General features: G+C 41.4%; 1 protein-coding gene across 5 annotated transcripts in view; it reads left to right on the top strand.

Annotated features, from left to right (window-relative positions):
- FHOD3 (formin homology 2 domain containing 3) overlaps positions 1–27,595 on the top strand; it is a 501,308-nt gene that overhangs the window by 373,143 nt on the left and 100,570 nt on the right. For 3 of the 5 annotated variants that reach the window (XM_060283165.2, XM_030876572.2, XM_060283166.1), the window contains 3 exons: positions 2,684–2,818; positions 6,865–6,915; positions 12,641–12,855. In XM_060283165.2, the coding sequence (XP_060139148.1) occupies positions 2,684–2,818; positions 6,865–6,915; positions 12,641–12,855 (401 nt within the window). The remainder of the gene's footprint in view (positions 1–2,683; positions 2,819–6,864; positions 6,916–12,640; positions 12,856–27,595) is intronic. The other 2 variants (XM_030876573.2, XM_060283167.1) reach the window with 1 other exon arrangement.

Genomic DNA, 27,595 nt, shown 5'->3' with positions numbered 1-27,595 from the left:
TCAATATCAAAAAACAAACAACCCAATCAAAAAAATGGGTGGAAGACCTAAATAGACATTTCTCCAAAGAAGAGATACAGATGGCCAACAAACACATGAAAAGATGCTCAACATCACTAATCATTAGAGAAATGCAGATCACAACTACAATGAGGTATCACCTCACACCAGTCAGAATGGCCATCATCAAAAAATCTAGAAACAATAAATGCTGGAGAGGGTGTGGAGAAAAGGGAACCCTCTTCCACTGTTGGTGGGAATGTAAATTGATACAGCCACTATGGAGAACAGTATGGAGGTTCCTTAAAAACCTAAAAATAGAACTACCATGTGACCCAACAATCCCACTCCTGGGCATATACCTGGAGAAAACCATAATTCAAAAAGATACATGTACCCCAGTGTTCATTGCAGCACTATTTACAATAGCCAGGACATGGAAACAACCTAAATGTCCATCAATAGAAGAGTGGATAAAGAAGATGTGGTACATATATACAATGCAATAGTACTCAGCCATAAAAAGGAACGAAATTGTGCAATTTGCAGAAATGTGGATGGACCTAGAGCCTGACATATAGAGTGAAGTAAGTCAGAAAGAGAAAAATAAATATCGTACAATACCGCTTATATGTAGAATCTAGAAAAATGATACAGATGAACTTACTTGCAAAGCAGAAACAGAGACACAAATGTAGAGAACAGATGTCCCCCCCGGGTGGGGGGAGGGGGAAGGGGGAAGGGGGATGAATTGGGAGATTGGGATTGATATATGTACATTACTATGTATAAAATAGGTAATTAATGAGAACCTGCTGTGTAGCACAGGGAACTCTACTCATTGCTCTGTGGTGACCTAACTGAGAAGGAAATCCAAAAAAGAGGAGATATATGTATACGTATAGCTGATTCACTTTGCTGTACAGCGAAACTAACACAGCATTGTAAAGCAGCTATACTCCAATAAAACTTAATTTTAAAAAGTAAAATTAAATTAAAATTAAAAAGAAAAGATTCAAGTGCTGGTAGAAACAGAAAGGTTGCTTTAATCAGAAAACCGGCATCCTGGGGAGAAGGTGGACTCATGTCTCAAAACCAACTCTGAAGCTTTTGCTCAGCCATGAACATTTTTAAAGGGAAAAAGGGGGAGTAATCTCAATCATTGAGATAGGGGGTCAGCTTCATTGCCATCTCCCATTGCATGCAGGCTTGTCAACTCCTTGTAATCTTTCTTTAGATGCTATCTTGTTTTAACAGTTTGTTCATAGGATTACTGACAGGGAAGCTGGGGAAAAGATTTAGTCATCTGTTACTTACTTATTCTTCATTTTTACTTCTTTGATCTAAGGAAAGAACCAACAGGTTAAGCAAGGTATTGTGTGATCAAAAGGTTTAAAACGTATGCTTGGGCCGGAGATGAGTAGGGCATGGGGGCTCCTGGTTTAAGGTTAGTTACAATATAGCTTTGCTAAAGTGACAAGACAAAAGGAGCTCTCTCCTGCAGAGAGCTCTTTCCTGCCAAAAGCTGCTTACATAGGATTTGGTTACTCCCTCCCTGTAGCTACTGGGGATAGTGGTTTCTTCCCTCTACTTCTCCTCCCGCTTCTGATTGATATCCAGAGGTGACTCACCTTTTCTAGGGAGAGCAGCTGTGTGACTTACGGCAGAATGTATGTGATGCAAGAGTCACATCTTTCTCCTGGGAGGACCTTGTGTTCCCCACCAGACAGGTATATTTTCATCAAATTCAAGTAGGCTATTACCCAAGCTATATATTAGAAATATTTGTGTCTTAGTTTAGAAGTTTTTTTTCCCCCTCAATAAATGAAGGGCCAATTGTCTGTAACAGATTATGTTTATTATTCCCCAGGGGTCCAACAGACTCTTCTTACCAGCTAACCCTCTTCTTTATTTTCCATGTAGTTATCTAATTTTGCCTTCTACCCATTCTCCTGACTTAACATTTCCTGTGATTCTTCACTGAGGCCGTCACACAGCTGACCTTCCCCGACACAGCATCTTCAGTGAACGGTCCAGATTGTTTGTGTGGTATTACCAGAGTCAAGTGCCGTCCCCTGAATAAGCTGCATGTTCATGGATGCTTCTTGACATGGAATGAAACTTCCTTAATTGCATTCAGATTTCAGACCATTGCTGTCTTTTTCTCCTTATCTGTCATCCCAACATCTTGTTTTAAGATGACATAACTATTTTTGGAGGTATATTGAGAAACTGGTGTATAGCAAAATATTTTTAGTACATGTAAAATAGAAAAGTTTTAGATTGAATGTTGATTCCAGCTCATCAAAGTCTTATCATAGACCAGTTTTAAAATGTGTGTGTGTGTGTAGAGAATAATGTATATATATTTTAAGTATATTCCTAGAATACTTATTGATAATAATAGCACTGATTATTGATGACTGCTTGTATGCCAAGCATGTTGCTTAGTATTTTATATGCATTATCACATTTCTGTCCTCTGAGCACATGAAGCAGGTTATTTACCTCCATTTACAGATGAAGATCTTGAAACAGAAGACCTGAGACACTCAGTGATTTTCCCCATGTATTACCTAGGTACTAGCAGACCCTCAGTTCTAACCAAGGACTCACTGATTCCTGCATTAGTACTTTTAATCACTGGACAAGCCAATCAAACATTAACTCATTGTATCTTTAGGTCATCACTGAATGGTCTTCTCACGTCATCCTTTAGGCAGCACCAAGAGTCCTTGGCGGCAGAGAGAGAGAGGCGGCGACAGGAGAGAGAAGAAAGGTTGCAGAGAATAGAACGGGAGGAAAGAAACAAATTCAGGTAAGACAGATTTTAAGATTTTTTAAAGAATGAGCTGAAAATTAAATCACATGCCTTCACCATTGCATATGGTTAATACTTATTTTATTGGACGCCTAAAAGAAGATGCTTTTCCCACTTTCTGGTTTGTTTCTTACTCCCTGTAGCAATATTTCATATTTTTTAAGCAATAATTTTTCCTTCTATGGGGGAGAAAGAGGCTTTGTGCTGATTACTCCCAGCCCATTGTCCCCCTGATCGCTTTGGTCTCTGTCCAGCTCCAAGGATGTGTTCTTTGGTGTGGCCCACTCCAGCTTCCATGTCTTGGCCTGTCTGCCCCGCTGAGTCCAGCGTCACTCCTTTTCTCCTTCAGCCAGATCAGCTGTCCCCGTTGCCCCCATCTTCCCGGTCAACCTTCTAACACTCCCTTTGCCTGGGTTCAAGCTGGGCAGTGCTTTATAAAACGCCAGACACTTTCCTTACACATTTCATACCTTCTACTATTCTTTTGTCCCCTTTATCTTTCCCCTACTTCCCTCTTGCCTTCCCCATCTCCTTCCTTCCCCCTCCTTCATCTTCCCATTCACCTCTCCCATAGCTTCCACACTCTTTCTTTTTTTTATTTCTCTCCCATCTCCACTTCCTTTTTCCTCAGTTCACTTTTTTGGGAAAAGTATTCCGATCGATTACTCCCAGTGAAATCTACAAAGAATGTAAAGCATTGTCAATGAGGATTTACAAGTTCAATAATGTTTTTTTTTCCAGCAGCCAGGAAGAGTACGTATAATTGTAGAAATGACCAAAACATGAGCAGAGTTGTGAGCTTGCCTTGACCGTAACTCACTACTATATGAAAAGAAGTATCCCAAGTCTGTGGGTGAAACATTAATCCCGACTTTTGTAAGATGGGGCTAATGGGCTGCGTGAAGTAAACCAACATCCTTCTCATACCATAATTGTGTGGTATATACCTTGAGCTGTCAGATTTCTACCAAATGATATATGGAAAGACCAGACCTGTATGCACCATTTCTCATGAGGTAGCTCTGGAAGTTGTCACTTTTGGAAAGACCGATTTGTAAAACCACTGGAACGGGTTAAATGCTTCCTGATTCAGTGCCTTCTGAGAGATTCACATATTTCACCACCAAATAGCAGCAGAGAATCTGACTGAAACACATGGAAAATTCAGAGATTAGCTGACACATCTAAAGATTTTGATTGAAAACCTCTTAAAACAGGGTACCAGTTCTGGGAAAGATGGAATCAGCACACTCCCTCCTGTCTCTTCTACCACATCATTCAGTGCAACCATAAATCATGGACAGATTTAAAGCATGGAGCTCTGAGAACTCTGAACTGTGAAAGGGAGCAGGTGAATTGGGGATGGAGACTAGCATTCAAAGCTCCACCAAACCAGTGAGAGTTTACCATTTTTTCCCTCCAATATCACATGGCATGTACTCAACAGCACTCCAAAACTCAGAATCACATACCAAGTGTGAACTGAAAGAGCTGTAAAAGAAGCCCTCTTTTTCTGGACTGGGGAGCTGCAAAAGGAATTCCTGAGGGTCAGAGAGTTGAGAAGTCTCCTGTTTTTTCTTATTTTTTTCTTCTCTCCTACCCCAGCCTCCAAGCTATATTGTTACAGAAGCACAGTGATGGCAGCAGTGTCCAGGCAGGCGCCTAAAACTCTGAGGGAGGGAACCCTTCCTGTGATCAGAAGAGCGTGACTGCAAGAGCACTTTTTTTCCTCTGTGTCATCCTGCTTCATTGCCCTATATGCAGATAGAATTACTGAAAGTCTGCAGCAGAGCAGGGAAAATAAAGCCCAAGCTTTCTGGCTAGAGGACCAGGAAGGGAGACCCAGGGAATCCAGAAAATGTTGGGAAAGCCACAAAGAGGAGAGACATCAAGAGACCAATCCTGAGATCCTCTCTAGTTTTGTGCACATGTGGCTCAGGACCTAAACAGCATACCACAGGCTTTAAGAACTAAGTACTGAGTGGAACACACTCAGGTCCCAGACTGGCCACTGGGTGGTGCATATAAGGGCCTGATGTGAATAGCACTAAAAATATTTGAACACTGAGCTAACATTGGAACCGATATCAGAAGGCAGTCAGAACTTGCCGGCTGAGCTTGACTTAGTTGATTGCCTGCTAAAAGAAAACAATCAAGATTCTTCATAGAATTTAAATAATGTCCAGAGTCTCATTACAAAATACCTAAAATGTACAGAATGCAATCCAAAACAACTTGTCACAGAAAAACAGGAAAACTCTTAAAGGAAAAGAGAATCAAAATATGCTAACCACAAATGGACATAGATGTTGTCATTATCAGACAAAGACTTTAAAGCAGTTATTATAAACATGTTCTAAGATATAAAGACAAATACTCTGGAAACAAATGAAAAGTCTCTGCAGAGAAATAGAAGATATAAAGAAGAACCAAATGGAAATACTTGTAGAACTGAAAAATACAATAACCAAAATAAAAAATTCATTGAATGGTTTCAACAGCAGAATAGAAATGAGAGAAGAAAGAGTCAGTGAATTTGATGTTAAAACAACAGAAATTCTCCAATCTGAAAGACAAAACAAAATATTGAAAAAAATGAACAGTGCCTCATGGACCTGTGAAACAATACATCTAGTATTTATATCTTTGAAGTCCCAGAAGAATAGGACAAGAGTGCCTTGTAATATATATTCAGCACACATGTTGGCAGAGTGAGAATTAGACCCGGGCAACCTGTCTTCAGAGATCACGTTCATAGCTATTCACTATTTCCTCTTGGTCATAAAAGGATCTCACTCGTCATTTAAGAGCATAGAGAGACCCTGGCAAAATAATCCTTGTCCAGAAAGGAATGCTGATCATCAGTAAAGACTGCAGAGAACTATTAATTATGATGACTTCAGTTCCATTCTGAAAATCTGAGGATGTGAATGAAAAGAAATTCAAAGAAGGAAATAGGAAAAGCTTTATAGAGTAGTCCCTAGGATTACCCAAATGGCTGATCCTTTATCAGCCACTTCATTGATTTAAGTTAGTCATGATCCGTGTGCTTTTTTCTTTGCAAAGCATTCTTATCTGTTGTTATTTTTGTCGAATATGATCTTAAGTTTCCTGGGTTATGGGAAATATTATTTCTAGTGTGGTAAGTGATGAGAATGGATGTTTATAAATGATAACAAATTTGTGTCTTTGTTGCTTTTTCTCCCTCTCCTAACCTGCTTTAGTTGCTCTGACTTAGTACCCCTTTATATCCAGTTATCAGTGCACAGAGGGGTGGAGTACTTAAGCTACCTTGTGAGGTAGAAAACTGTGATGTCAGAATTCTCCAGGAAAACAAATGGTTAACTGAGAAGTGACTGACCACACAGTCTTAAACTTAGATTCAAGTTGGAACCTCTCCAGTAGGAACAGAAAAACAAAAATTAAAATTAGACAAATTTGTACATCTTGTGGATAAAGACAAGAGAGAATGCACAAAGCAAGAGCTTCCAGTGATCCCTGATTAGAAACCGAGAATGTGAGGGATGTGGAGAAAGAATCCTGGGCCCTGGAAGGAACATGCAAACTGTAGAGTGCAACCCAAAATGGCCAAGACACTTGGGCCCACTCAGATTTAATTCTTGAGATGAATGTTGGGGAGTTACCAGAGCTTGATTATGTGTTAATCACTTCTGAAAGCTATTGCTTGCTTGTCATTGCCATATTTTATTTATGAATTGTTTTAACTTTTAAAAATGTTTTTATCTCCCCTCCCCTCGTATACTTAGTCTTCTTTCTGAAGAGTAATTAGCAAAGTCTCTGAGTGAATCCAGTAATCCCATGTTTTCATCCCTGTGATCTTATAGAAAACTCATTATATTTAGTACTTTTAAAGTATAGCCTTTATATTTATTTTTTAAAAATTCAATGACAACCACTTTCCATTTCTGATACGATAGTGGGCTTTCATTATATACTCTGTTAATGATTTCTTGGCAATTTTATGAGCATCTAATTCTGTTCTTTTCCTTTCCCATTTCATTTCTTCTGCATATTTCCATTAGCCGAGAATATTTAGACAAAAGAGAAGAGCAAAGACAAGCAAGAGAAGAAAGGTTTGTATTTGTATTCGTTTCTTTCCCCTTGTAACCAAATGGCACGTGACTTTGCACTCAACCAGGCATGCAGAGGAGACTGTGTTAATTAAAATATAATAGCTTCACCTAAGACACCTAAGACCTTGGGTACCTGGCATTTTGCAGAATAGAGTGTCCTGGTTATCTCAATTTTCCAAGAAAGTGCAGATTTATTATTTAGTGCCCTCATGGTGTGAGATATGTGTCTGTTCCTCCAAAACTGTTCACCAAATAAGCATATTCGTTTGGCATATTGGCATATGGTATATATTTTAAATGCTTTGCACCACCACTGCTGAGCCTGGGTTAGGTGTCCCTCCTGTGTGTTTCCAAGTCACTTGTTCAGCATTTCTTCAACAAATATTTGAGCACACACACTATGCCATGCACTGGCTGGGGTGCCACACCCTCCTGAGACTCTCCATGGAGATGCCTGATCATTTGCCTGTCTTCCTACTGAACCGCACTCAGTTCCTGGATGGCAGGAACCATACCTGATTTTCCTTGGTGTCCCAGTGCCCGCCACAGGGCTTGCACATAGCAGGCACTTAAGAAGGATGTATCGAATAAATGAGCAAAAGAACCAACAGCTTTAAAATATTTAAGCTGTAAACCATTTCAATGTTCATTTCAATAGCAACATACTTTGAATCCCATTAAACCATGCCAAGTTAATGTATTCAGTGTCTGGTAAACTTAGATAAGCACAGGAAATTGTTTTTGGAAGTAGACCAGCAAAAGGCAAGTTTACCCCCAGCACTGTACAGCCTGCAGTTATTCCCTCCACCACCAGATGGGGTTACTGCATGGAGAGCTGAAAGGCTGAGTTCATGCCAGAGCCAGTCAGGAACCTAATAGTCTCTGAATTATGCCAATAAAAAGTGGAATTGTGCTAATTTTTTTTAGACACCATCAGCTAAATAGATCAGGACAGTCTGAGGCAGGGAAGAGTGGATACTGCCTGTGTTCAATTTAAAAATTAGATGCTTACGTCAGCCTCATAAACAAAACCATGGCATTGCTTCAATTCCGGCATTCTGTTAGATTATTGCCATCCTGGTAATCAGTTGTGGCCAGCAAGTTTAGAGTGAAAGTTGCTGGCAAAGAAACAAAGAGACTTTTTTGTGTCTAATTAGTACCTGTTTTTGACATTGGGGGACATGACGTATACACCCAGGTTTAAGAAATCAAATTTTATTTTTTAGATTCCCCACCAGATTCTGCACTTTTTTGAACTTTTGGACAACTTGACTGTCATGTTATGTCTGCACAGGCAAGTCCTCAAAGCTCCTGGAGAGATGACCAGGTGCTGTGTCAAGGTCTGAATTGATTCAGACTGACCTCAAATTTTTCCCAGATCCCTTAGGGCTACTACCTCTTTCCGAGTATTATTTACTGCTCTTTCCCCCAAAGTGGAGCATCACTTATACCTGGAAAATTCATGCAGAGGAGTTTTCCACTCCTCTTCTCTCCCTTGTTGTTCTGCTCTCCGACCTCAGCCCCACACCACCTATCTGCCTGGGCGTTCTTAGCTGGTGCAGGAGTGGGCTCTCCATGGCTCCACGGGGGATTCCTTCCTTACAGCCCACCCCTGTTTCCCCAGAGGTTTGGGGAAGCAGCCAAGCATTTTCCTTTGATTTGGACCAGCCACTTTTCCTGGTTAGTTGGATGCTTGAATTACCTGGTAAAGATGGAAGTGAGGGAGATATACTTTCATCCCTTGTTGGAAAGCAGTTGGGAATTCCTGTTGAGCTAGGAAAAGATAAGATTTCCAAGTATAATGGAATTTGGAAATGGATGGGGAAACTAATGGAGATCAGAGGTGGAAAGAGACATGGAAGAGGACTCTAACTCTTCATGTTTGTTTGGTCCCATGACTCTTTCCCCTAATGCAAAGAATCAAAAAGACAGCAAGAGGCACAGCAGAGGGTTTTTGAGGTTCATATCATCGAGTGTAACAAGATAAATGTCATTTTGCTATTTTGAGGGGTAATGAATTTTGTAATTTTAAAATTTCAATTCATGTCATCTCATTCCATAATTTCAGGCAGTGTTTTATTGATAATGGTGCAGACCCAGAGTAAGTTTCTGTTAGGTTTATTTCTAATTTTTTTTAAGTATTATAAGAGAGGATCTCTCTGATATTGATTGACTTGACATTCATGAATAATCCTTTTTTAGGTGTGGTAAGGAATGAGATGCAGGCTGGGAACTATTGGAGTGGGGTGGGGGTCAGGGTGGAGAGTAGTCTGAGGGAGACAGCGGGACATGGAGAGGAGGTACCTTATGGGAAACAGGTTCTGAGGACAGAGTGCAAGGGGGGAAGTTGGGACTGGGCAAGGATTTGGGAAATTATGCCTGAAAGTGATCATGAAGCAGTAAGAGAGGGTTCTGAGCACGGTCTGTGGACAGAGTAGAACTTAGAGGGAGCCAGGTTTTGATTTAATGTAAGGTAGAATTTCCGAGTAGTTGGGTGGCAGGAAGAGTCATTAGTAAGTCGGTATAGGTGAAAGTCAAGCAGGGTTTCTGTTGGACCCTGCGAAAAGAGATGATCGTATGTGCCCTTGATGGCAGTACCAGCCCTGCCACCTGCAACCCTGTTGGGTATTGAGCTCATACCAAAGTTTGTTTCTGTACCTCCGCCTGAACTATGAGTGCCAAGAAGGTGGGGTTTTTCTTATGTATTATTAAATCTCTAGTGCCTACTGCAGTTTTTAGCACATGACAGGCACGCAACAGAATATTTAATAAATAACGAAAAGACAAAGACATGGACAGAGGCAGGACAACGAGACTGTTTCAACAAGGGTAGCAAAGGTGAAAAAGTCCTTTTTGGGGGGCTGTGGTCTGTGGATAGAAAACCCAGTGCTTTGTACCTGGGAGGCTACATCAGAGTCTGTGGGTTGGGGGTGGTGTTGCTAGGCAGCCAGAGATGTGACAGTCATCAGATGGGCTGGCGGGCTCCTAGATCAAGTACCACTTAGAGTCACTGTCTAAGGGAAGGTCGGGATATAGGTCCAGCTTCCTCCCCAGGTTCTGTGGGAGATAGCTCTCCATGCCGGGTAGCCTGGCTTTCCCCGTGCACGCCCGTTTACCCTCCCCACTCTGGCCCATCTCGGGGGAACACTGAAAGATTTAGTGGTTCTTGACACCTGGGCCTCCCCACCCCTTCCATTTTTTAAAGTTTTTAATTGTGGAAAAATACACATAACATAAAATTTGTTATTTTAACCATTTTTAAGTGTATAATTCAGTAGTGTTAAATACATTCACGTATTTGTGCAACCAGCCTCCAGAACTCTTTATCTGTAGAACTGAAAATTTCTACCCATTTAGTAAGGCCCCGTGCCCCTTCCCCTGCCATTTTTGTTTACCATGTAAACATCCTCGGAATGATTCAGCTTCAACCCCTGACTCTCCCCCTGTCTAAAGGATCCTCAGGGATGACATCTGTGAGCCGAGGGGTGCACAGGAGTAGTCTTCGAGTCATGTCTACCCAGAACCTGGATGAGCCACCCCTGGGGTCCCCCGGAAAATGGGGTGAACCCTTTGGCTGCCAGTACATACCTGCTAGCTTGGCTGCCCACAGGGAGGGGAATGGAGAGGCCAGGTCCAGGGCCAGGCCAGCTGAATGGAGGTTAGTGATCGGTTGTCCTCCTGGCCTGAAGTCTTTTGTGTGAGGCTTTCTTACCTCTCTCCCTGGACCCTTCTGATTTTGTTAGGGCACTGTTTCCCTCCTCCAGGATTCCGATCTCCTGGACATGTGCAGGCCCCTTGGTTTGCACTTTGTTCCTTCCTGTCCCCCATCCTGTCGCAGACGGCGTGGACTCCATGTGGGGACACCTGTGCTCAGGAACTCCTCCTGGGCTCGTAGCATTCCTGGCCTTCCGTTTGCCCCCAGACTTTTTAAAATATGGGCTCTGACTCTTGCCCTCAAGGACACTTTCTTCCACGTTTCCTGTCACTTCCACAGCCAGGTGGTTTTTCCTTGCTGGTCTGATTCAAGTTCAGAAATATCTTCCTTTTGGCCCCTCTCGCGCTGTTCGAGAGGTGACATTGTTGGCAAGGAAAGTCCAGAGTTTCTAAAGCTTTCTTTCTGGGTCTAGCTTCACCCGGTAAGGGTGACGCAGACGTTTGTAAATGCAGATCCGTCCCACGTCTTTTATCAGAGATTCACCATGAAAGTACACTCACTCCCCAGGAAAGTGCAGTCAGCTGGCTCTGCCCCCTGGTGCCCTGGGCTGCAGGGAGATGTACAGGTAGGCTACTGCTTGGCAGGTCCCTCAATGCACACGTCGCCTGCTTCCCGTCGGCCAACGAATGCACAGTGCCGAAGGAAAGGGCAAAGGATGGTAACCTTCCTGGTCTCAAAAATCCTATTATCTGTTTGTTGAAAACAGACCTGCACACGTGAAAAGACGACTACATATGCCGGGCAGTAAATGTAAAATGCCATCTGAGTTGAACGGACTACATATCCGACATGAGTTCAGAGGCAAGGCCAGGATCACTTCCAGCTGTGGTGGTCAAGGCAGGCCTCCCGGAGGGAGACGCGTGTGCGAGCCTGTCCTGAAGGGCAGACTGACTGCCTTGGGACTGGCAGAGAGAAGGGGTGATGACTACAGATGTGGGGGGCCACGCCCCCCGAAGGATGGACGAAGAAACACGTGCTTTTTAAATGCATCCTTCTGAAAGGTTTTACTTGTGCGCTCTGCCTTTCTTATCAGGCTGAAGTAAAAGTGCGGTGTGCAGTGTCTGGGGGTGGGGGCCTGCCCATTGGAAGAAACTGAAGCAGTGAACCTGGATCGACGTGAGGGAGGGTCTGGAATAAGCTGTCTCAAAGTTTCATGGAGGGTACGATAGTCAGAAACCTGCTACAGCTGAGTTCATAAATTTATTCCTGAACAAATAATGGTGGGTAAAATTAGCAGACATCTGGAAGAGGCACATATTTCAAAGTTATTTTGGTCTGATCTATAAAGCACACTATGAGGAAGATGATTGGTAGCTGGTCTTAATAAACAGTTACTGGGTTCTGCCTGCCTGAAATGCAAAACAGATGTATCTTTGTTCTTTTAAACTGACTTTGATGAATAAACTATATGTGACGTCAGGTCCAAGCTATTGGATGTCTGAGTCCTACTCAGAAATATTTTAGAATATAAAAAACTTTCCATGGTCAACACCGAGAGAACAAAGTGAATTCCAGCCACATTGCTGTTAGCATTGAAGCAGGTTCAGAAATCCAGAGAGGGCTTCGTCCAACAACCTTTTGGTATTTTGGGGCATTGTTCCTCTCTGCCGCACCAAGGCACCCTCGCATTTCACAGCTGCGAGCTCTGAGGGAGTGTGGTTTTCAGCTGTCACTGCTGGGGCTTTTTGATGGTCATTAATGCTGTTTTGCTTGCTGGTACAAATGTTTCCTAAAAGAGCAAAATAGGATTCTGCAGCAGGGATCTAGTATCTGGAGACTGTGATGTTGCCACTTCCCCCTGTTTGTTTGGTTATGAATGATGCAGGATTTTTAATCATTAGCATCTTGGCTTTGCTGGGTGTTTTTGGCAGACGGGCCCTCCAGCCAGCCCTGCGCTGTACTCTGTGCATCAGGAAACCAGCTCACTCTGCAGGTGTTTCATCCATAAACAAGCATCAGCCACGGGCTCCTCTTTCTTTTTACGGAAACCCTTTGGAATTTAACTTTCAGATACAAATACTTGGAGCAGTTGGCAGCTGAGGCGCATGAGAAGGAACTGAGAAGCCGAAGTGTGAGCCGGGGCAGAGCTGACCTCTCCTTGGACCTGACCTCACCGGCAGCCCCTGCCTCACCCACCCGCCTGAGCCGTTGCCCTTCATCTCTAGACTCGCAAGAGGCTCTCACGGTATCATCTTCCTCCCCAGGAACAGCTCAGCATCCCCAAGGTGAGTGCAGGGAGAGTAGAGGGGAACTGATGAGTTAATTAACATCAGACAGGCTTCTTCTGGGCAGCAGTAACCATTCCTACATGCAAACTCATACTGAGAGGCAACTGATGGGAGGCTTCGGGGGTGACTGTGACCTGAGCTGTCCCTAATAACCAGGGGTCTGCAGAGCCACTTACTAAAGCAAAATTATTAATTGTGAAGATTGCAGTGTGTGATCACTGAAAAGGGAGAATGCCAAAAATAAGACTTACTTTGACATTCAGTCCTAATTCACAGGGTAATAAGTTAGGATTAATTTATTACTCTGTAATTTGCATGTTACTTATCTATTGGATCTGTCCGATAAAGTGACCCCTCTTAAATGTTTCTCCCGTAAGAATTATTGGTCTGGTTTAAGTTAAGCTGATGGAGGATAAAATTAATCAAAGTGAGCAAAGAAACGTGGACCTCGTGAAAATAGAAGTTAAATATCGAAGAAGAAAAAATAGACTATAGTAAAGATGATTGGCACATGGTGTGGGGCGGGTGTAGATGCCTGTGTGCAGTCAGACAGGCTCTCCCTGGAGAAAGTCCCTCTTGTCTTAGCTTATCTGGAGAAAAACGATGATACTGTACACTGCAGCCTTAGAGCATCAGCAGTTTTCCTGATGGCTCTGTGAATTGTGGGTCCGTTTTCTTTCACATTATCAGGGAGGATGGTTCTCGGCTACAGGCACCTAACACTGCGTGTTGACTAGCTCTGCAGCCAGAACTGTTTGGTTTAATTGAGTGTTATGGCTTGCAGCCTGATGTAGACTTAGCCAACTGAAGACAACAGAGACACTAAACTTTTAACTCTATGAGGGTTGACTAAATATGGCGTAAAGTCTAATTTAAACAAGGCAGGACTCCATGACCTCAGCAGAACTGGATGTAATGGAATAATCTTGTCTGTCCAATTCTTTGCTGGCTCGCTGAGCCTCAGGGCTCAATCTGCTTGAGCAGGCTGGTTGCACCCCAGCTTCCCATCACATCCAGTCACTCCTGGTCCCTGAGCCATGGAAAATTGTCGCGGGCAGATGGCTCAGTCATAATGAGTAATGTCAGTCTTAAAATATTAAGGCTCTGAGAATCAGGAAAACAGACTGCTCTGTAACAGCAGTGTGCTTTTCAACTTTGTCTGATATCACTGTTCTATCTAAATTGTGGTATTTCCAGAGGCAATATAAAAAATATTCCCCTGCAAAGCTGTGGCTCAGGACTTAATCTTGGGACTTTTAACTCTAAGAGTTGTATCTGCAGCACTTTACAGAATGGTTTTGTCCAAACTGTGAAGTACAGAATGGCCCCAAGCTGAGAAGGAATTGTCAGTATCTGTAAATATTGTTTGTCCTCAAGATTTTTAATCTGCTTGATGTTTGTGGCAAAAAGACAGTTCCTCGAGCATTTTGTACAGTTATAGTCAAACTTGAGGCCATCCTATCCCATTAAAAAGACAATATTTTAAACTTCAGTAAGAACGTAGAAAATACTTATTTTGTGTATACATAATATGCATTTGGGGAAAATAAAGTTATTTCAGTATGATTTCAGAGAGATAAATAGCAAATGTCATTTTCCTTTACAGAGAAGGGATTAATAGAGACTAAGAAAATGTTTTGACTGAAATCACACCATAAGTGGTATCTGCATCACGAAAAGGAATACTGGGCTTCAATTTAGACATAATTAAAAATTAATAAAGTAGCATTGACGTTTGCTTTTTCCTTGGGGGGAGGGGGGAAGCAGTGGCTCTTGTAGAATCTAGAAGTGCTGCCCATTGTATGTTAACTCGTTATCATCCAAATCAGTTGGAACCCGCAAAGTGTTCTAACACCTTGTCCTAATACATAACTGAATTATACAACTGGAAATTCTAAGGGTAGAAAAAGAAATGCTATAAGAGGATGCTGGCAAAGAGAACTGCTGAAGCTTCCTCCTGATTTGGAGCCTTTGCCCTTACGACAGAAGCCTTTCTGTATATATGACAGAAAGGTTTTTCTCAGCCTGGTTTGTTATCATTCTTGAAAGCATTCTGCCAGCTCCCAATTAATAGTCTAAACTTTTCACCAGGTCCCGTTTTCAAAGCTCAAAGTAATTTTTTGCTGATCCCTAATATTTAGAATATTCTAACAGCTGAAGGAAGAATACAAAATATAATCACACATCCAGATGTTTGTCCTGCACCAAACACCTGGCACGTGGTCCAAACGTGCCGGGGGTTGACTCACTTTTTCACTCTTTATCCTTGTGGACTCGTATGCTAATAATTCATCTCACATTTTTGTAGTGCTCAGTGCCTTCCTTCCAAATGCTGCTATTTAATACCTTGTGGTGCATCTCAGTAAGTAGGGGAAATGCTATTATCCGTGTTTTACTGAGGCTCAAATAGATGGAAGATGTGCTTCAGATCTTGTTGATGCCATGCTGAGAGTAAAACCACTGCTTTGACTTCCAACCAAGCCGTTTATCAGGGCAATCACGGTGCCGTGACATTCGTGGTGGTGCTCCCCTGAATGCCACGCCATCCCCTTGCTGACCCTCTCCCCAGTGTCTGTAAAAATTGTGATCTACATTTCAGAATTACATCTGTTAAAAAAAAAAAAAAGGGAAAGCAGGTATTTGTTCCTGAATTCGATATACCTCAGGGTTAAAGGGCACTTGGTGAGTGCTTACTTGGATTCTGGAGAACTTTTGATAGCAGAAGATATGGAAACATTAAAGCTTTCTTTACCTTTTCTCTTACAAAATATATTTACAAAGAGGGGAGGGCTAATGGTCAAATACCTGTAGCGTTATGTGCCATCTAGCGAGATCTTTCAGCCCAGAACCTTCCCAGCTGTAACATTTGTGTAAATTATGCCACTGCTCCCACCATCAAGTCAGCGTGTGCTTGAATTATTTTTCACCTGGCCCTCTTGTGGTTCACAGCAGGCGTTTGTCCCACTGGTGCCTAAGCTTGGTGGTGAGGGTCTGAATATTTTTCCTTTGTGTGAAACTATCAGGCCCAAGTGGTGAACAAACATATACATGTCTTCTCATTTTCACTGTGCTCTAATTAACCGAGACAGTTAGCCCCCATTTTAGGTAAACATGGAAGGGCCTCACTCTTCATCCATTGCTTTAATTACCCTTTCCTTATTTTCACTGAGCCTGGTGGTATCCATCAGAATTTCTATAATAAGTTTACTTCCTATTATTTTAAGAAACTTATAGATGACTCTGGAAACAAGTTATTCTCACTAGTTAGAGAAAAAGGCACAGTGTTCTTATTGGGCTAGAGTTCTTCGATGTGACTCTTGAGGAGGTTATTCTGAGGATTAAAGATAATGATAATCTCTGGACCCACAGTGATGTCAATACAGCAAGGTAACCTATCGTGCCAGTGGGTGTCAGATCTAGGTAACCTATATTGTGGAAACAAAGTGGAGAAGACCAGTCATCTCAAAACCAGGTTGAAGATGGTCCCTGCAGGGTGTTCCAAGGTTGAACTGCCTTCTGTGGAAGCTAGAACTGTGTTCTTTCCAGGTTCCCTGGCTTGCATACCTGAGTCCCTCTTGAGGCCAAATGGAGAGAAATGACCATTTCCCAGTAAAAGAAAGCTGCTGCCAAGAGTTTATGAGGTGCTTTCACTCACTGATACAGCCATGAAAGCATACATCATGGCTAGATTATTTTTCTTACTTTTAGCTCAGTACTCTCTATTTTGCACACAGAAATAATGTTAGAGATGCATTTAAAATTTTTACCATACTCTATTAATTTTATGTCAAGGATAAATATGTTCGACAGTGATTTTTTTTTCTACCTGTAATCAATTCCTAGATATTTCCAAATATCTCATTGTTTGGCCCTGAAGATATAAAATATGGCTTATATGGCCATGGCCTCTTCACCAGCACTCAGCAGGAGGCACTTACAGATATTACGGACATGGTATACTAATATTTTCTCTCACAGATCCAAACGTTTAAAGTACTGGAAAATATGATAGTTCCTCTAGCTTCCTGATCTTCACACCTGGAAATAAAATACAGACATATAGTTATCAGTTTATTTAAATGAATAATCATTTTTCATCATTTTCATTTATCATCACGGCTGTTGTCATTGTTACCAGTCATTGACTGAGCATCCTTGTCACCTTCATTGTGTAACATGTTTTCAGTTTCCTTCAGGTATAGAGACACTCTCCTAGGTTACCCAGTCCACATGGCAGAAATCAGAAACGTCTAGCATCCTATTTCCAAAGGACACGGCAGCGATGGAATATTGTCAATCATCAGCCTAACGCGTGCTGGTCCCCTTGCATAAAGCTTTTGGACACCTCCAGTCTAGTATTTCATGAATTGGCAGGAAACTAGATTCCTTGTGGTTCTATGACTCAGGGCCGCCCCAGCTTCCCATAACTCACCTGACTGCTGCTACTTAATGCCATTTGGTCAGTGAGACAGAATCTCTTAGGAACTCAACCCAAGGCCAAGGCCCTGCCTGCAAAACCTGCTGTGGAACTTTTTTGAGAGCCTTCACGAATCATTGGGTTTTTCTGCTTGCCATTTCTCTGTCTCTAAGAAATGGAAAAAGGCAAAAACTTTCCCTTTTTTCCTGCTACAGAGAACGACAGTTGCCTACAATGTGTTTTCTTGTACCAAATTTTAAAACATTAAATAGTCTTGAATTTTTTTAAAGCAAAGTATAAATCTTACCTGAAGTATACCTAAGTAAAGATAAGGAACAGAATGGCATTGGGCAAGTTTTTTTTTTTAATTTTATTTTATATTTTTTTTATACAGCAGGGTCTTATTAGTCATCAATTTTATACACATCAGTGTATACATGTCAATCCCAATCGCCCAATTCATCACACCACCATCCCCCAACCCCCGCCGCTTTCCCCCCCTTGGTGTCCATACATTTGTTCTCTACATCTGTGTCTCAATTTCTGCCCTGCAGACTAGTTCATCTGTACCATTTTTCTAGGTTCCACATATGTGCGTTAATATACGATATTTGTTTTTCTCTTTCTGACTTACTTCACTCTGTATGACAGTCTCTATATCCATCCACGTCTCAACAAATGACCCAATTTCGTTCCTTTTTAAGGCTGAGTAATATTCCATTTTATATATGTACCACATCTTCTTTATCCATTCATCTGTCGTTGGGCATTAGGGTTGCTTCCATGACCTGGGTATTGTAAATAGTCCTGCAACGAACACTGGGTTGCATGTGTCTTTTTGAATTGTGGTTTTCTCTGGATATATGCCCAGTAGTGGGATTGCTGGGTCATATGGTAATTCTATTTTTAGTTTTTTAAGGAACCTCCATACTGTTCTCCATAGTGGCAGTATCAGTTTACATTCCCACCAATAGTGCAAGAGGGTTCCCTTTTCTCCACACCCTCTCCAGCATTTGTTGTTTGTAGATTTTCTGATGAAGCCCATTCTAACTGGTGTGAGGTGACACCTCACTGTAGTTTTGATTTGCGTTTCTTTAATACTTAGTGACGTTGAGCAGCTTTTCATGTGCTTCTTGGCCATCTGTATGTCTTCTTTGGAGAAATGTCTATTTAGGTCTTCTGCCCATTTTTGGATTGGGTTTTTTGTCTTTTTAATATTGAGCTTCATGAGCTGTTTATGTATTTTGAAGATTAATCCTTTGTCCATTGATTCATTTGCAAATATTTTCTCCTATTCTGAGAATTGTCTTTTCATCTTGTTTATGGTTTCCTTTGCTGTGCAAAAGCTTTAAAGTTTCATTAGGTCCCATTTGTTGTTTTTTTTTGTTTTTTTATTTCCATTGTTCTAGGAAGTGGATCAAAAAAGATCTTGCTGTGATCTATGTCAAAGAGTGTTCTGCCTGTGTTTTTCCTCTAAGAGTTGTATAGTGTCTGGTCTTACATTTAGGTCTCTAATCCATTTTGAGTTTATTTTTGTGTATGGTGTTAGGGAGTGTTCTAATTTCATTCTTTTACATGTAGCTGTCCAGTTTTCCCAGCACCACTTATTGAAGAGACTGTCTTTTCTCCATTGTATATCCTCGACTCCTTTGTCATAGATTAGTCGACCAAAGGTGCGTGGGTTTACCTCTGGACTTTCTATCTTGTTCCATGGATGTATGTTTCTGTTTTTATGCCAGTACCATACTGTCTTGACTATTGTAGCTTTGTCATATAGTCTGAAGTTAGGGAGTCTGATTCCTCTAGCTCCGTTTTTTTCTCTCAAGACTGCTTTGGCTCTTCAGGGTCTTTTGTGTCTCCATACAAATTTTAAGATTTCTGGTTCTAGTTCTGTAAAAAAATGCCATTGGAAATTTGATAGGGATTGCATTGAATCTGTAGATTGCTTTGGGTAGTAGAGTCATTTTCACAATATTGATTCTTCCAATCCAAGAACATGGTATATGTCTCCATCTGTTGGTATCATCTTTAATTTCTTTCATCCATGTCTTATAGTTTTCTGCATACAGGTCTTTTGTCTCCTTGGAAGGTTTATTCCTAGATATTTTATTCATTTTGTTGCAATGATAAATGGGAGTGTTTCCTTAATTTCTCTTTCAGATTTTTCATCATTAGTGTATAGGAATGCAAGAGATTTCTATGCATTAATTTTGTATCCTGCAGCTTTACCAGATTCATTGATTAGCTCTAGTAGTTTTCTAGTGGCATCTTTCTATGTATAGTATCTCTATACATAGAGGATTCTCTATGTATAGTATCATGTCATCTGCAAACAGTGACAGTTTTATTTCTTCTTTTCCAATTTGGATTCCTTTTATTTCTTTTTCTTCTCTGATTGCTGTGGCTAGGACTTCCAAAACTATGTTGAATAATAGTGGTGAGAGTGGACATCCTTGTCTTGTTCCTGATCTTAGAGGAAATGCTTTCAGTTTTTCAGCATTGAGAATGATGTTTGCCGTGGGTTTGTCATATATGGCCTTTATTATGTTGAGGTAGGGTTCCCTCTATGCCCACTATATGGAGAGTTATTATCATAAATGGGTGTTGAAATTCGTCAAAATTTTTCTGCATCTATTAAGGTGATCATATGGTTTTTCTTCTTTAATTTGTTAGTATGGTGTATCACATTGATTGATTTGCATATATTGAAGAATCCTTGCATCCCTGGGATAAATCCCACTTGATCATGGTGTATGATCCTTTTAATGTGTTGTTGGATTCTGTTTGCTAGTATTTTGTTGAGGATTTTTGCATCTATATTCATGAGTGATATTGGTCTGTAATTTTCTTTTTTTGTAGTATCTTTGTCTGGTTTTGGTATCAGGGTGATGGTGACCTCACAGAATGAGTTTGGGAGTGTTCCTTCCTCTGCAAATTTTTGGAAGAGTTTGAGAAGGATGGGAATTAGCTCTTCTCTAAATGTTTGATAGAATTCACCTGTGAAGCCATCTGGTCCTGGACTTTTGTTTGTTGGAAGATTTTTAATAACAGTTTCAATTTCATTACTTGTGATTGGTCTGTTCATATTTTCTATTTCTTTCTGGTTCAGTCTTGGAAGGTTATACCTTTCTAAGAATTTGTCCATTTCTTCCAGGTTGTCCATTTTATTGGCATAGGGTTGCTGGTAGTAGTCTCTTAGAATACTTTGTATTTCTGTGGTGTCTGTTATAACTCCTCTTTTTTCATTTCTAATTTTATTGATTTGAGTCCTCTGCTTTTTTTTTTTTTTTTTTGCGGTATGCGGGCCTCTCACTCTTGTGGCCTCTCCGGTTGTGGAGCACAGACTCCGGACGCACAGGCTCAGCAGCCATGGCTCACGGGACTAGCCGCTCCGTGGCATGTGGGATCTTCCCGGACCAGGGCATGAACCCGTGTCCCCTGCATCGGCAGGCAGACTCTCAACCACTGCGCCACCAGGGAAGCCCTCCCTCTTTTTCTTGATGTCTTGCTAATAGTTTATCAATTTTGTTTATCTTCTCAAAGAACCAGCTTTTAGTTTTATTGATCTTTGCTATTGTTTTCTTTGTTTCTATTTCATTTATTTCTGCTCTGATCTTTGTGATTTCTTTCCTTCTGCTGCTTTGGGTTTTGTTTGTTCTTTCTCTAGTTCCTTTAGGTATAAGGTTAGATTGTTTATTTGGGATTTTTCTTGTTTCTTGAGGTAGGCTTATATAGCTATAAACTACCCTCTTAGAACTGCTTTTGCTGCATCACATAGGTTTTGGATTGTCATGTTTTCATTGTCTCTAGGTGTTTTTTGATTTCCTCTTTGATTTCTTCAGTGATCTCTTGGTTATTTAGTGATGTAGTGTTTAACCTCCATGTGTTTGTGTTTTTTACATTTTTTTCCCTTTAATTCATTTCTAATCTCATAGCATTGTGGGCATAAAAGATGCTTGATAGGATATTAATTTTCTTAAATTTACTGAGGCTTGATTTGTGACCCAAGATGTGACCTATCCTGGAGAATGTTCCATGTGCACGTGAGAAGAAAGTATAATCTGCAGTTTTTGGATGGAATATCCTATAAATATCAATTAAATCTATCTGGTCTACTGTGTCATTTAAAGCTTCTGTTTCCTTATTTAGTTTTATTTTGGATGATCTGTCCATTGGGGTAAGTGAGGTGTTAAAATCTCCCACTATTATTGTGTTACCGTCAATTTCCTCTTTTATAGCTGTTAGCGGTTGCCTTATGTATTGAGGTGCTACTATTTTGGGTGCATATATATTCATAATTGTTATATCTTCTTCTTGGATTGATCCCTTGATCATTATGTAGTGTCCTTCTTTGTCTCTTGTAACATTCTTTATTTTAAAGTCTATTTTATCTGCTATGAGTATTGCTACTCCAGCTTTCTTTTGATTTCCATTTGCATGGAATATCTTTTTCCATCCCCTCACTTTCAGTCTGTATGTGTCCCTAGGTGTGAATTGGGTCTCTTGTAGACAGCATATATATGGGTCTTGTTTATGTATCCATTCAGTGAGCCTGTGTCTTTTGGTTAGAGCATTTAATCTATTCACGTTTAAGGTAATTATTTATATGTATGTTCCTGTGACCATTTTCTTAATTATTTTGCATTTGTTTTTGTAGGTCCTTATCTTTTTTTTAAACATCTTTATTGGAGTATAATTGCTTTACAATGGTGTGTTAGTTTCTGCTTTATAACAAAGTGAATCAGTTATACATATACGTATGTTCCCATATCTCTTCTCTCTTGCATCTCCCTCCCTCCCACCCTCCCTGTCCCACCCCTCTACATGGTCACAAAGCACCGAGCTGATCTCCCTGTGCTATGCGGCTGCTTCCCACTGGCTATCTATTTTACATTTGGTAGTGTATATATGTCCATGCCACTCTCTCACTTTGTCACAGCTTACCCTTCCCCCTCCCCATATTCTTAAGTCCATTCTCTAGTAGGTCTGTGTCTTTATTCCTGTCTTACCCCTAGGTTCTTCATGATATTTTCTTTCTTAAATTGCATATATGTGTGTTAGCATACGGTATTTGTTTTTCTCTTTCTGACTTACTTCACTCTGTATGACAGACTCTAGGTCCATCCACCTCACTACAAATAACTCAATTTCGTTTCTTTTTATGGCTGAGTAATATTCCATTGTATATATGTGCCACATCTTCTTTATCCATTCATCCAATGATGGACACTTAGGTTGTTTCCATCTCCTGGCTATTGTAAATAGAGCTGCAGTGAACATTTTGGTACATGGCTCTTTTTGAATTATGGATTTCTCACAGTATATGCCCAGTAGTGGGATTGCTGGGTCATATGGTAGTTCTATTTTTAGTTTTTTATGGAACCTCCATACTGTTCTCCATAGTGGCTGTACCAATTCACATTTCCAAAAGCAGTGCAAGAGTGTTCCCTTTTCTCCACACCCTCTCCAGCATTTATTGTTTCTAGATTTTTTGATGATGGCCATTCTGACTGGTATGAGATGATATCTCATTGTAGTTTTGATTTGCATTTCTCTAATGATTAATGATGTTGAGCATTCTTTCATGTGTTTGTTGGCAATCTGTATATCTTCTTTGGAGAAATGTCCATTTAGGTCGTCTGCCCATTTTTGGATTAGGTTGTTTGTTTTTTTGTTATTGAGCTGCATGAGCTGCTTGTAAAGTTTGGAGATTAATCCTTGGTCAGTTGCTTCATTTGCAAATATTTTCTCCCACTCTGAGGATTGTCTTTTGGTCTTGTTTATGGTTTCCTTGGCTGTGCAAAAGCTTTGAAGTTTCATTAGGTCCCATTTGTTTATTTTTGTTTTTATTTCCATTTCTCTAGGAGGTGGGTCAAAAAGGATCTTGCTGTGATTTATGTAATAGAGTGTTCTGCCTATGTTTTCCTCTAAGAGTCTGATAGTTTACAGCCTTACATTTAGGTCTTTAATCCATTCTGAGCTTACTTTTGTGTATAGTGTTAGGGAGTGTTCTAATCTCATACTTTTACATGTACCTGTCCAGTTTTCCCAGCACCACTTTTTTTTTTTTTTTGCAGTACGCGGGCCTCTCACTGTTGTGGCCTCTCCCGTTGGGGAGCACAGGCTCTGGATGTGCAGGCTCAGTGGCCATGGCTCACGGGTCCAGCCGCTCTGTGGCATGTGGGATCTTCCCAAACTGAGGCATGAACCCATGTCTCCTGTATTGGCAGGTGGACTCTCAACCACTGCGCCAACACCACTTATTGAAGAGGCTGTCCTTTCTCCATTGTACATTCCTGCCTCATTTATCAACGATAAGGTGACCATATGTGTGTGGGTTTATCTTTGGGCTTTCTATCCTGTTCCATTGATCTATCTTTCTGTTTTTGTGCCAGTACCATAGTGTCTTGATTACTGTAGCTTTGTAGTATAGTCTGAAGTCAGGGAGTCTGATTCCTCCAGCTCCGTTTTTCATTCTCAAGATTGCTTTGGCTATTTGGGGTCTTTTATGTTTCCATACAAATTGAGAAATTTTTTTGTTCTAGTTCTGTGAAAAATGCCAGTGGTAGTTTGATAGGGATTGCATTGAATCTGTAGATTGCTTTGTGTAGTAGAGTCATTTTCACAATGTTGATTCTTCTAATCCAAGAACATAGCATATCTCTCCATCTATTTGTATCATCTTTAATTTCTTTCATCAGTGTCTTATAATTTTCTGCAGACAGGTCTTTTGTCTCCTTAGGTAGATTTATTCCTAGATATTTTATTCTTTTTGTTGCATTAGTAAATGTGAGTATTTCCTTGATTTCACTTTCAGATTTTTCATCATTAGTGGTAGGAATGCCAGAGATTTCTGTGTATTAGTTTTGTATCCTGCTACTTTACCAAATTCATTGGTTAACTCTAGTAGTTTTCTGGTAGCATCTTTAGGATTCTCTATGTACAGTATCATGTCATCTGCAAACAGTGACAGCTTTACTTCTTCTTTTCCAGTTTGGATCCTTTTTTTTCCCTTTTCTTCTAGGCCCTTGTTAAATGTTTCTTGCATTTTGTCTATTCTGTTTCCAAGATTTTGGATCATCTTTACTATCATTATTCTGAATTCTTTTTCAGGTAGACTGCCTATTTCCTCTTCATTTTTTAGGTCTGGTGGGTTTTTATCTTGCTCCTTCATCTGCTGTGTGTTTTTCTGTCTTCTCATTTTGCTTATCTTACTGTGTTTGAGGTCTCCTTTTTGCACACTGCAGGTTTGTAGTTCCCATGGTTTTTGGTGTCTGTCCCCAGTGGCTTGTGGGTTGTGTAGGCTTCCTGGTGGAGGGGACTAGTGCCTGTGTTCTGGTGGATGAGGCTGGATCTTGTCTTTCTGGTGGGCAGGTCCACGTCTGGTGGTGTGTTTTGGGGTGTCTGTGGCCTTATTATGATTTTAGGCAGCCTCTCTGCTAATGGATGGGGCTGTGTTCCTGTCTTGCTAGTTGTTTGGCATAGGGTGTCCAGCACTGTAGTTTGCTGGTCGTTGAGTGAAGCTGGGTGTTGGTGTTGAGATGGAGATCTCTGGGAGATTTTCACCATTTGATATTACGTGGAGCTGGGAGGTCTCTTGTGGACCAGTGTCCTGAAGTTGTCCTCTCCCACCTCAGAGGCACAGCACTGACTCCTGGCTGCAGCACCAACAGCCTTCCATCCACATGGCTCAGAATAAAAGGGAGAAATAAATAAATAAATAAAAGGGAGAAAATGTAGAAAGAAAGAAGGAGGATAAAAGAAAATAAAATAAAGTAAGATAAAATAAAGTTATTAAAATAAAAATTAATTATTAAGAAAAAAATTTTTAAAAAGTAAAAACAAACAAAAAATGGATGGATAGAACCCTAGGACAAATGGTGAAAGCAAAAGTATACAGACAAAATCTCACACAGAAGCATACACATACACACTCACAAAAAGAGGAAAAGGGAAAAAAAAATAAAAATCTTGCTCTCAAAGTCCACCTCCTCAATTTCAGATTTTTTGTTGTCTATTCATGTATTCCACAGATGCAGGATACATCAAGTTGATTGTAGAGATTTAATCTGCTGCTTCTGAGGCTGCTGGGAGAGATTTCCCTTTCTCTTCTTTGTTCTCACAGCTCCCAGGGCTCAGCTTTGGATTTGGCCCCGCCTCTGCGTGTAGGTTGCCAGAGGGTGTCTGTTCTTCGCTCAGACAGGACGGGGTTAAAGGAGCAGCTGCTTTGGGGGCTCTGGCTCACTCAGGCCGGGGGGAGGGAGGGGCATGATGAGGGGCGAGCCTGCGGCGGCAGAGGCCAGCAGGACGTTGCACCAGCCTGAGGCGCGCCGCGCATTCTCCCAGGGAAGTTGTCCCTGGATCCCGGGACCCTGGCAGTGGCGGGCTGCACAGGCTCCCTGGAAGGGAGGTGTGGATAGTGACCTGTGGTCGCACACAGGCTTCTTGGTGGCGGCAGCAGCAGCCTTAGCATCTTATGCCTTTCTCTGGGGTCCGCGCTTTTAGCTGCGGCTTGCGCCCATCTCTGGAGCTCCTTTAAGCAGCGCCCTTAATCCCTTGTCCTCGCGCACCAGGAAACAAAGAGGGAAGAAAAAGTCTGTTGCCTCTTCAGCAGGTCCAGACTTTTCCCCGGACTCCCGCCCGGCTAGCCGTGGTGCACTAACCCCCTGCAGGCTGTGTTCATGCTGCCAACCCCAGTCCTCTCCCCGCGCTCCCACTGAAGCCCGAGCCTCAGCTCCCAGCCCCGCCCACCCCGGCGGGTGAGCAGACAAGCCTCTTGGGCTGGTGAGTGCCGGTCGGCACTGATCCTCTGTGCGGGAATCTCTCCGCTTTGCCCTCTGCACCCCTGTTGCTGTGTTCTCCTCCACGGCTCCGAAGCTTCCCCCCTCCGCCACCCGCAGTCTCCTCCCGCGAAGGGGCTTCCTAGTGTGTGGAAACCTTTCCTCCTTCACGGCTCCCTCCCACTGCTGTCCCGTCCCTATTCTTTTGTCTCTGTTTTTTCTTTTGCCCTACCCAGGTACATGGGGAGTTTCTTGCCTTTTGGGAGGTCTGAGGTCTTCTGCCAGCGTTCAGTAGGTGTTCTTTAGGGTTGTTCCACGTGTAGATGTATTTCTGATGTATCTGTGGGGAGGAAGGTGATCGCGTCTTACTCTTCCGCTATCTTCCGAATCTCCCTTCTATCCTGCATTCTTGAACCCACTTTCTGTGTATGTCCTTTCCTTCTCTTGTGTTTCCCACTTAGAGAAGTTCCTTTAGCATTTGTTGTGGAGCTGGTTTGGTGGTGCTGAATTCTCTTCACTTTTGCTTGTCTGTAAAGCTTTTGATTTCTCCGTGGAATGTGAATGAGATCCTTGCCGGATAGAGTAATCTTGGTTTTAGGTTCTTCCCTTTCATCACTTTAAGTATATCATGCCACTCCCTTCTGGCTTGTAGAGTTTCTGCTGAGAAATCAGCTGTTAACCTTATGGGAGTTCTCTTGTATATTATTTGTCATTTTTCCCTTGCTGCTTTCAGTAAGTTTTCTTTGTCTTTAATTTTTGCCAATTTGATTACTATGTGTCTCGGTGTGTTTCTCCTTGGGTTTATCCTGTGTGGGACTCGTTTCGCTTCCTGGACTTGGGTGGCTATTTCCTTTCTCCTGTTAGGGAAGTTTTCAACTATAATCTCTGTAAATATTTTCTCTGGTCCTTTCTCTCTCTCTTCTCCTTCTGGGACCCCTATAATGCGAATGTTGTTGCATTTAATGTTGTCCCAGAGGCCTCTTAGGCTGTCTTTATTTCTTTTCATTCTTTTTTCTTTATTCTGTTCTGCAGCAGTGAATTCCACCATTCTGTCTTCCAGGTCACTTATCCTTTCTTCTGCCTCAGTTATTCTGCTATTGATTCCTTCTAGTATAGTTTTCATTTCAGTTATTGTATTGTTCATCTCTGTTTGTTTGTTCTTTAATTCTTCTAGGTCTTTGTTAAACATTTCTTGCATCTTCTTGATCTTTGCCTCCATTGTTTTTACGAGGTCCTGGATCATCTTCACTATCATTATTCTGAATTGTTTTTCTGGAAGGGTGCCTATCTCCACTTCATTTAGTTGTTTTCCTGGGGTTTTATCTTGTTCCTTCATCTGGTACATAGCCCTGTGCCTTTTCATCTTGTCTATCTTTCTGTGAATGTGGTTTTTGTTCCACAGGCTGCAGGACTGTAGTTCTTCTTATTGGGAAAGTTTTTAAAGAAGGATATTATATGATCAGCATGATAATTTCATAGATGGCAAATAGGCATCAAAATCTGTGAAAGATCCGAGACTTTACCCTACTTATAAGCTAGT

The sequence above is a fragment of the Globicephala melas genome, chromosome 13 (assembly GCF_963455315.2).
Source record: "Globicephala melas chromosome 13, mGloMel1.2, whole genome shotgun sequence".
In the NCBI taxonomy this organism is placed as follows: domain Eukaryota; kingdom Metazoa; phylum Chordata; class Mammalia; order Artiodactyla; family Delphinidae; genus Globicephala; species Globicephala melas.
This window is presented reverse-complemented; position numbering and strand designations above follow the sequence as displayed.